This window comes from Dama dama, chromosome 12, assembly GCF_033118175.1.
Source record: "Dama dama isolate Ldn47 chromosome 12, ASM3311817v1, whole genome shotgun sequence".
In the NCBI taxonomy this organism is placed as follows: Eukaryota; Metazoa; Chordata; class Mammalia; order Artiodactyla; family Cervidae; genus Dama; species Dama dama.
Window position 1 is genome coordinate 77,069,535 of NC_083692.1, and position 11,103 is coordinate 77,080,637.

The window sequence follows — 11,103 nt, forward strand, 5'->3', positions numbered from 1 at the left end:
CACAAAGCCCCAGTGGCTGCTGACTGACTTAAGTTCCATTTCTTAGGAAAGGAGTTCATGTATGCAGTCACAAGATGGGGCTGTTACTCTGGAAAACCAAAGCTCCAAACAGGGTGAGGGAGAAGCTATCAGTGACTTATACAAAGAATCTACTTTCCTCCTCTTCATCACCTTGTACTTCATAAGCTCACATTGAGCTTCAAGGGCCTGGGTAACCCACTTCCTAAATGCAGAGCAAAGAGCTGACCCACTCACAGGGAAAAAATGAAGAGAGATGATTAATAGTTGAAATTTTAGTGGCCAAATATCTGTTCCTAGAGTAGAGCAATAAGCTTAGTTACTACAGCTAAATAGGATGAGTAATCTTAATTATTTTTCTATCCATGGGCTTCCCTGGTGGCTCAGATAGTAAAGAATCTGCCTGCAATGTGGGAGACCTGGATTTGATCCCTGGAGGGGGAAGATCTCTTGGAGAAAGGAGCGGCACTCTCTCTAGTATTCTTGCCTGGAGAATTCCGTGGACAGAGGAGCCTGGCAGCCTGCAGTTCATAGGGTCGCAAAGAGTTGGACATGACTGAGCGACTTTCAATTTCTTTCACATTTTGTTAATAACCGCTTTGAGGATAACAAAAGAAAATGCCTTATGCTTATTTTCAACTCTCTTATAAGATGGTTTCATTTCATTCTCTTTTCCATATTTCCTTTTCCCGTCTCCTTCTCTCTTACCTTCTCCTTAGTGTCCTCAATGCATTCCATCCCTAAGCATGGGCAGGGAGAGGAGAAAGTATGCATTAAAGAAGGCTCAGGTGGAATAGGAATAAGTAAAATTCAAGTCATCTGTTCCTGGATCAAACCTGAGGGATCCAATAAAATCCACTTAGAAGATGCTCAAGACATCTTTCCAGGAGTCAGTAAGGAGACCCGCTTAACAGGTGACTTGCCTTTTTAGACTGGATTCTAATTTTCTTTTCCAATCAGACTGAGAACAGCAGTATTATATAACTATGAAGTTATTTTTGTCATAAATGTTACAAATATTTTCTTCCACCATGCCATTTGATTTTTAACTTATGGTAATTTTTTTACACCAAAAAGAAATTTCTAGCTCTTGAAGTTAAACTGTATATATATATTGCTGTTCCTGAGACTTCTTTCCCCTGCCTGGGAATATAAATAGGAATTCCCTTCTACCCCCTATACCCCAGGGCTCAACATAGGTTTCCTGGATTAAATGACATTTCATGCCAGCTCAAAGGAGCATCAAATCACCAATAGTGGTTGGTTTTTCCTTGTCATACAAATAGATGGATAACCTCCTTGTGGAAAAAATGATTCATTCAGACTCATTCAGACATAGCTGATTTGAGTTTGGACCTTGAAAGTAATCATACTGTAGGCTCTCTGAATTAGGGCTAAACATTGGGAAAATAGTGTTACACTCTGTTTAGATTTATGTTTAGTTTGGGGGTGTGAGTAGACCCAACCAAGAGACAGCTGATGCTTGGCTGGGGAACACCCCAATGAGCTGCCTGGTGTGGGGCTGTGCAAGTGGCGGCTGATTTGGCACTTGGGACCTCCCCCGACTTAAGCTCAGACACAGATCCTGAGCTCTGAGGGGCCTGGGACTTCAACTATGAGACTGGTGACAGGAATAACTCTTCTCCTAGCTTTGGGTAAGTGATCTGGGCCTAAGAAAGAACAGCTTTCATGGGTAAAGTCGAAGAGCAAATGTCTGCTGCTTTCACTTCTCCCACTGTGCTTTACCAAACTGCTGAGAAGAATGTGCATCTGCGTGTTTCTATGTGTCTGTGTGTTTTCTAGAGAGTCTGAGCATCATTATCAGAAGTTATCAGATCCACTACTCACAGAGCCCCCATGAATCTCACTGCTTTCTGGCTGTAAGAAGTTTTGGGGTTCAGGGAATCCAAGGATCATGGAAAATAGCAACTTATCTTTGGCCTTGTGGCTCTGACTAGCTCAGTAATAAATACGAGTAGTAATTCTCCTGTCCTGTGCAACACACAGGACATGAAATCTCATGAAAATACTCAAGGATGGGGCAAGGCCAGAGAATGTTTATGGGAATGTTTGTGAATCTGCCCTTTAGGCACACCCTGATTTGACAGTCCAGAGCTGATCAACTGTTTCTCAATACCCCAGGTATATTGGGAGATTCTAAGACCACACAGCCAAACTCAGCGGAGGGCGCTGAAGAAGAACCTGTGCACTTGCCCTGTAATCACTCCACAATCAGTGGACATGAGTATGTATATTGGTATCGACAGATTTCCCACCAGGGTCCAGAGTACTTGATTCATGGTCTGAACAACAATGTGACAAATAGGATGGCCTCTCTGAGCATCGCCAAAGACAGAAAGTCCAGCCTCTTGGTTCTGCCCCAGGTCACCGTGAGAGACACCGCTGTGTACTACTGCATCCTGAGAGACACACACTGGGACAGGCGGGGCTGCACCTGTGCGGTATGTCCTTGCTGGGGAAGGGAAGCAGCAGCGGTGTGCTTGTTAGAGCCGGTTTGGAAGGCAACCTTACTATACCCGTGAAAACATGTAATAGTCATATCCTTAGTTAACAATACTGTACTGAACACTTTAAAAATTACTAACAGAGTATAGTTTAAGTATTCCTGTCACAACAAAGGACTGTTGCTGAAGGCTGAAGCTCCAATACTTTGGCCACTTGATGTGAAGAGTCAGCGCATTGAAAAAGACTGATGCTGGGGAAAATTGGAGACAAAAGGAAAAGGGAGTGGCAGAGGACTGAGATGGTTAGACAGAATCACTGACTCAATGGATATGAATTTGAGCAAACTCTGAAGGATAGTGGAGGACCGAGGAGCCTGACATACTAAGTCCATGGGGTAGCAAAGAGTTGGATGCAACTTAGAGACTAAATAACAATGACAACACAATCAAAGCAAGTAAATAAAAATTTAAATATAAAGAGGGCAAGAGAAAACTGTTGGAGGTATAACTACACAATGGAATATGATTCAGCAATTCAAAGGAATGAACTATGATAAATGCAACAACATGGGTGAATCTCAAAATAAATATGCCGAAAGAAACTAGACAGGAGACAGTATATGCTCTAGGATTCTATTTACATAAAACTAGAGAAATTGCACACTGATCTACAGAAAGAAAGAGCAGACTAGTGATTGCTTTGGACTGAACAGGGGTTGAAGGGGGGATGTGGTAGGAAGATATACAGGAGGGGTTAAAAAGGAGCACAAAGAATAAGGCCACCAGGGACCTTTGGGGTCCTGCACGTGCTTTTACCTGTATTATAATAATGATTTCACACTTGTACACCTTGTAAAAAATGATCAAATTGTACATTTTAAGTATATGCAACTTATTTGATGTCAAGTATGCCTCAATAAAACAGGTTTTAAAAGAATGAAATAAAAAACAGACCCAATGTTAAGAAACAATTCTACAGAGAGCAGAATTTTTCACTTTTTTAAATTTACAAAGGGGAAACGATTTCAAGCAGGCAAGGGTAACAGTGCATTTTTCTAAATCTCATAAAATAACATACTCTGTCGCAATGTGTTGTGCTGTGCTTACATCCTCAGTTCAGTGGCTCAGTCGTGTTTGACTCTTTGCAACCCCATGAATCACAACACACCAGGCCTCCCTGTCCATCACCAACTGCCAGAGTCCACCCAAACACATGTCCATAGAGTCAGTGATGCCATCCAACCATCTCATCCGGTGTCGTCCCCTTCTCCTCCTGCCCTCAATCTTTCCCCACATCAGGGTCTTTTTCAATGAGTCAACTCTTTGCATCAGGTGGCCAAAGTATTGGAGTTTCAGTTTTAGCATCAGTCTTTCCATTGAACACCCAGGACTGATTTTCTTTAGGATGGACTGGTTGGATTTCCTTGCAGTCCAAGGGACTCTCAAGAGTCTTCTCCAACACTGCAGTTCAAAAGCATCAATTTTTCAGCACTCAGCTTTCTTTATAGTCCAACTCACATCCATACATGACCACTGGAAAAACCATAGCCTTGACTAGAAAGAACTTTGTTGGCAAAGTAATGTCTCTGCTTTTTAATATGCTGTCTAGGTTGGTCATAACTTTCCTTGCAAGGAGTAAGCGTCTTTTAATTTCATGGCTGCGGTCACCATCTGCAGTCATTTTGGAGCCCAGAAAAACTAAGTTAGCCACTGTTTCCCCATCTGTTTGCCTTGAAGTGATGGGACCAGATGCCATGATGTTAGTTTTCTGAATGTTGAGCTTTAAGCCAACTTTTTCACTCTCTTCTTTCACTTTCATCAAGAGGCTCTTTAGTTCTTCTTCACTTTCTGCCATAAGGGTGGTGTCATCTGCATATCTGAGGTTATTGATCCTGTCCAACTCTCTGTGACCTTATGAACTGTAGCCCATCAGGCTCTTCTGTCCATGGGGTTCTCCAGGCAAGAATACTGGAGTGGGTTGCCATGCCCTCCTTGGGCGATGGACAAACAAGAAACTAGGTCTGATCTCTGATTGATTCAGTCTCCTGCACAAATGAGGTCTCTCAGAAGAGTCTTCATCCCTGAGCTAAAATGACCTCTTCTAGGAAAGCCCATTCAAGAAAACCTGACTCAGCTGCAATTCCTAAGAAATCGAGGGATAGAGACACTTCTCCAGGGGATCTCCCTGACCCAGGGATCGAAACTTCATCTCCTGCACTGCAGACGGAGTCTTCACTACTGAGCCACCTGGGAAGCCCAGTTAGAGTTAATATTGTTCTGTTTCATGGAAAATGTTGAAATCTTGTACAAAATGTATCTTTATCCATCAGTACTGAGGGTTTTTTTAAATAATTGTCCATATATATTACATTTACAGACACTGAAAACCTTACAGCAGAGTGTTAACTTTTGCTTTAAATAGTTGTATGCGTTTTACGGTTTAATGAAAGAATAAGTAAGAGATCTTATATTTATCAGCTGTTCACCTTTTCTAGTATTCTTCCTTCATTCTTGAAGATGCAGTTTCCTCTGATACCGTGGAGTTTTCCTCTGATAATATGTCTGACATGATGTATTTCCCTTCAATCTTGAAAAACTTTTAAAGCATTTCTTCTAGGCTAGGTCTGCTGACAACTATATTTTTCAGTTGTCCTTCAACTTACAATTTTTCTTTTTCTAAAATTTAAAAACTATGAATTTTCCATCACTTCACATGAGCATGATAAACCATATGGCAACTGAAAGGCTAGGTCTTTTCAGTACCTAAAGCAGAGCTGTTTTGTTTTCAAGTTTCTCTTTCCTTATTTTTCAATGACTTCATTTTTGCTCGTTTTTAATGAACTATGGTTTTTGGTGTTCTGAGCTGTCTGTGAAGACTCATTAGTCTTTCTGGCAATCAATATATGTCTTAGAGTCCTGTCATCATCTTTAAAGGAGAATATTCTATTTCTCCTCTTTTCTTCAACTATGAGATGTTTCTTCTACCACCATAGACAATAGGAGAATTTCCTTGCATTCTTCCAGTGCAGAGGAAATAGCACTTTTCCAAGGCTTCAAACAGTCCTGTGGACATTGAATTTACGCATGCTGGATTTTGCCAATACCCAGCGACACTGAGAGGAGATAGAATGATTGCTAGCCTGAGAGCCAGCAAGAATTCCTCCTCATAGCTTAATTTTTACTATTTTTTTTTTCCTTAACCTAACTTTCATCCTCAATATCATGCCATTTACTCTCTGTATTTTGGAAATATCTGTAAATCTCTCATCTCTTGATGATCCCTTATATTTTTACTCTTAAGGATTTTGGCTTATTCTCTTTGTATTTCTACTCTTTTAGCTAAGAGGAAATTTGGAAGAGATGAGAGGTAACTATGCAGGACTAGGAATCAGAAGTCCACAATTACAGACTACAAATTTACAAACTGACAGATTACTACATCGTTTACATGAAAGTTAGTCTTGACAGGAAGGAACACATGAATGAAAAACCCCAGGAGAGGACTGGGCTCATTCTCCTGGAATCAAAGAAAATACGCTTTTTGACTTTTGTCATAGGGCCTCATTAGTCATAGAGAAAACAGAGAATGTCTCCATTCCCAGGTTTTCAGAGATCATTCTTTTTTTTTTTTTTTTTTGGCCTTGTGACATGCAGGATCTTCCCTGACCAAGGATCAAACCAGTGCCCCCTGCACTGGTAGTGTGGAGTCAAACACTGGACCCCCAGGGAAGCCCCAGAGACTGGTCTTTTGGTGTGGTTGTATTTCCTCTGGCCACAGAGGTTTCTGTAATTGTATATCCTTTGGCCCTAAGGCAAAGCCTTCCCAACCAGAGTTACTTCTTTCAACACGGCAGCACTACTCCCATCAATATGGACTCTGTCTTATTTTTTCCACTTTCATTCATTTCCCCCAACATCCCTGACCACTTTGTTGTTGTTGTTCAGTTATGTCTGGCTCTTTGCGACCCCATGGACTGCAGCATGCCAGGCTTCCCTGTCCTTTACCATCTCCTGGAGCTTGCTTAAACTTATGTCCATTGAGTTGGTGATGCCATTCAACCATCTCAAGTTCTGTCGTCCCCTTCTCCTCCTGCCTACAATCTTTCCCAGCATCAGGGTCTTTTCTAATGAGTCAGTTCTTCACATCAGGTAGCCAAAGTATTGGAGCTCCAGCATCAGTCCTCCCAATGAACATTCAGGGTTAATTTCCTTTAGGATTGACTGGTTTGATCTCCTCGCAGTCCAAGGGACTCTCAAGAATCTTCTCCAACACCACAGTTCAAAAGCATCAATTTCTCAGTGCTCAGCCTTCTTTCTTGTCCCACTCTGACATCCATACATGAATAGTGGAAAAACCATAGCTTTAACTAGATGGACCTTTGTTGGCAAAGTAATGATTCTGCTTTTTAATATGTTGTCAAAGTTTGTCATAGCTTTTCTTCCAAGGAGCTAGCATGTTTAATTTCATGGATGCTGTCACAACCCTCAGTTTTTGGAGCTCAAGAAAATAAAGTCTGTCACTGTTTCCATTGTTTCCCCATCTATTTGCCATGAACTGATGGGACCAGATGCCATGATCTTAGTTTTCTGAATGTTGAGTTTTAAGCCAGCTTTTTCACTCTTCTCTTTCACCTTCATCAAGAAGCTCTTTAGTTCCTCTTTGCTTTCTGCCATAAGGGTGGTGTCATCTGCATATCTGAGGGTATCAATATTTCTCCCTGCAATCTTGATTCCAGCTTGTGCTTCATCTAGCCCAGCATTTCTGATGGTGTACTCTGCATAGAAGTTAAATAAGCAGGGTGACAATATACAGCCTTGACATACTTCTTTCCCAATTTGAAACCAGTCCATTGTTCCTTGTCCGGTTCTAACTGTTGCTTCTTGACCTGCATACAGGATTTGCAGGAGGCAGGCAAGGTGATCTGGGATTCCCATCTCTAAGAATTTTCCACTGTTTGTTGTGATCCACACAGTTAAAGGCTTTAGCGTAGTCAGTGCAGCAGAAGTAGATGTTTTTCTGGAATTCTCTTGCTTTTTCTGTGGTCCAGCGGATATTGGCAATTTGATCTCTGGATCCTCTGCCTTTTCCAAATTGAGCTTGAGTATCTGGAAGTTCTCGGGTCACATATTGTTGAAGCCTGGCTTGGAGAATTTTGAGCATTCTTTTGCTAGCATGTGAAATGAGTGCAATTGTATGGTAGTTTAAACATTCTTTGGCATTGCTCTTCTTTGGGATTGGAGTGAAAACTGACCTTTTCCAGTCCTGTGGCGACTGCTGAGTTTTCCAAATTTGCTGGCATATTGAGTGCAGCACTTTCACAGCATCATCTTGTAGGATTCAAAATAACTCACCCGGAATTCCATCACCTCCTCTAGCTCTGTTTGTAGTGACACTTCCTAAAGCCCACTTGACTTCACTCTCCAAGGTGTCTGGCTTTAGGTGAGTGATCACACCATCCTGGTCTTTTATGTCATTAAGATCTTTTTTGTATAGTTTTTCTGTGTATGTTTACCACGTCTTAAGATCTTCTGCTTCTGTTAGGTCCACACCATTTCTGTCCTTTATTGTGCCTGTCTTTGCATGAAATGTTCCCTTGGTATCTCTGATTTTCTTGAAGAGACCTCTAGTCCTTCCCATTCAACTGTTTTTCTCTACTTCTTTGCACTGTTCACTTAAGAAGGCTTTCTTATCTCTCCTTGCTATTCTTTGGAACTCTGCATTCAGATGGATATATCTTCCCTTTTCTCCTTTGCCTTTCGTTTCTCTTCTTTTGTCAACTATTTGTAAAGCTTCCTTGATAACCGTTTTGCCTTTTGCATTTCTTTTTCTTGGGGATGATTTTGATCGCTGCTTCCTGTACAATGTTACAAACCTCTGTCCATAATTCTTCAGGCACTCTGTCTATCAAATCTAATCCTTCAAATCTATCTGTCACTTCCACTGTATAATTGCAAGGGATTTGATTTAGGTCATACCTGAATGGCCTAGTGGTTTTCCCTACTTTCTTTAAGTCTGAATTTTGCAGTAAGGAGTTCATGATCTGAGCCACAATCAGCTCTCGGTCTTTTTTTTTGTTTGTTTGTTTGTTTTGCTGACTATATATAGAGCTTCTCCATCTTGGCTGCAAAAAAGATAATCAATCTGGTTTTGGTATTGACCATCTGGTGATGTCCATGTGTAGAGTCAAGGAATACCCTAGGGGATGAAAGAGCACCACGAAGGAGGAGCCTGCACCCCTGAATCACTGCACCCAGCAGAGTTGCCCTGTCAACCTGATCTCTCACTTAGATAGAGGTATTTATTTGAGAGAGCAGTCACATTCTTTAAGCCAGTGCATTTTGGGGTGGAAGAAGGGAGATCTTTGTTACTACAGTGTACCCTAATTAACTTAGGTTCATTTGAGGAAAATGCAATAATGTTATCATGGCAGAACCAACTTTCCTACCTAATTAGGTGACAGAATCCTCTAGAAGGTAGAGTGGGGAGAGGACAAAACCAAAATTCTAGACCCAAAGTACTAGATCTGGTCTTGTTTTTGTTGACTGTATCGAGATTCTCCATCTTTGGCTGCAAAGAATATAAGCAATCTGATTTTGCTATTGACCATCTGGTGATATTCATGTGTAGAGTCTCTCTTGTGTTGTTGGGAGAGGGTGTTTGCTATGACCAGTGTGGTCTCTTGGCAAAACTCTTGTTAGCCTTTGCCCTGCCTCATTTTGTACTCCAAGGCCAAACTTGCCTGTTACTCCAGGTATCTCTTGGTTGTCCACTTTTGCATTCCAGTTCCCTATGATGAAAAGAACATCTTTTTTTGCCTTAGTTCTAAAAGGTCTTGTGGGTCTTCTTAGAACCGTTCAACTTCAGCTTCTTCGGCATTGATGGTTGGGGCATAGACTTGCATTACTGTGATATTGAATGGTTTGCCTTGGAAATGAACAGAGATCATTCCACAGTTTTTGAGATTGCACCGAAGTACTGACCACTACCTCTGGCAATCTCCAATCTGTTCTCCATAAGCTTATTTTTTTTCTTTTTTAAGATTCCATATATAAGTAATATCATTAAATATTTGTCTGTATCTCACTTATTTCACTACTTTAATGCTTTCATGATGCATATATGTTATTGAAAATAGCTTGATGTTTTCTTCTATGAGTTTTATGTTTTCAGGTCTTATGATCAAGTCTTTAAACCATTTGAGTTGATTTTTTTATGGGGTATAATAGGGTGCTCTTTCATTCCTCTGCATGTGGCTGTGCAGTTTTCTCCTCACCATTTATTGAAAACATTGTCCTTGATCCTTTGTGTATTCTTTTATTGTAAATTAACTGGTCATATATATGTGAATTTTTTCTGGGCTCTTCATTCCATTGATCAGTGTGATTGTTTTTATGTCAACATCAAACAGTTTTATTGCTCTAGCTTGTAATATAGCTTGAAGTCAGGAAGTGTGATGCCTCCTACTTTGCTATTCTTTCTCAAGGTTGCTTTGGATATTCAGGATCATTTTTACTTCTATAAAAATTTTAAGATTATTTTTTCTATTTCTGTGAAAAGTGCCATTGGCATTTTGATACAGATTACATTGAAACTATGGGCTTCCCAGGTGATTCAGTGGTAAATAATCTGCCTGCCAATTCAGGAGATGTGGGTTCAATCCCTGGGTCAGCAAGATCCCCTGGAGCAGGAAATAACAACCTGCTCCATTATTCTTGCCTGGAAAATTCCATGGACAAAGGAGCCTGGCAGGCTACAATCTGTGAGGTTGCAAAGATTTGGACACCACTGAACATGCCCACATGCGTTGAACCTATAGATTGCTTTGGTTACTATGAATATTTTAGCAATATTAATTCTTCCAATACATGGGAACAATATATCTTTCCATTTATTTGTGTCTCCTTCAATTTTCTTCACCAATGTCTTATAGTTTTGGACCCTGTCTTTATGTCTAAAAGATTTCACAAGCATCATGTGGACTCATGAGTATTAGTCAAAGAAAACATCTCTGCCATCTTCCATCACCACCATGACAGAGCTGTCTGAGGCATTTAGTCTAATTCCAAAGATTCTCGTAGACTCAAATTCCAACTCTGAGATACCTTTTAAAAACTGATTTCTCGGTGAAGTAACTTGTTACTCTACTTTCATATGACGTCTAATTTCTATAGGCTTCCCTGATGGCTCAGATGGTAAAACATCTGCCTGCAGTGCAGGAGACCCAGGTTCGATCCCTGGGTCAGGAAGATCATCTGGAGAAGGAAATGGTAACCCACTCTAGTACTCTTGCCTGGAAAATTCCATGGAGAGGGGAGCCTGGTAGGCTACAGTCCACAGGGTTGCAAAGAGTCAGACACAACTGAGTGACTTAACTTTCTTTTACTTTTCTTCAATTTCTGTAGACTCTAAGACTAACACATCATCATAGATTTGGGATGGTAAAAACATATTGGGAAGACAGAAGTTTTTGATATAGCTCAGAAAGTAAAACGAAGACACTGATTAGCTCTCCGTGGGGCCTTGGAATCTTTGGTACTACATTTGGCCTTCAGAGGGCGATGTTGCACAAACTAAAGATCTTGTTCAGCTTCCTCTGTTCAGTTCTTCGTGCAGCTTGCT

General features: G+C 40.9%; 1 gene segment (V, D, J or C); it reads left to right on the forward strand.

The window, feature by feature from the left end:
• Positions 1 to 1,584: 1,584 nt before the first annotated feature.
• Positions 1,585 to 2,561, forward strand: LOC133066976 (T cell receptor alpha variable 26-2-like). The segment is given in 2 exon segments: positions 1,585 to 1,673; positions 2,161 to 2,561. Coding segments are annotated over 2 exon segments (441 nt in total).
• Positions 2,562 to 11,103: the final 8,542 nt, after the last annotated feature.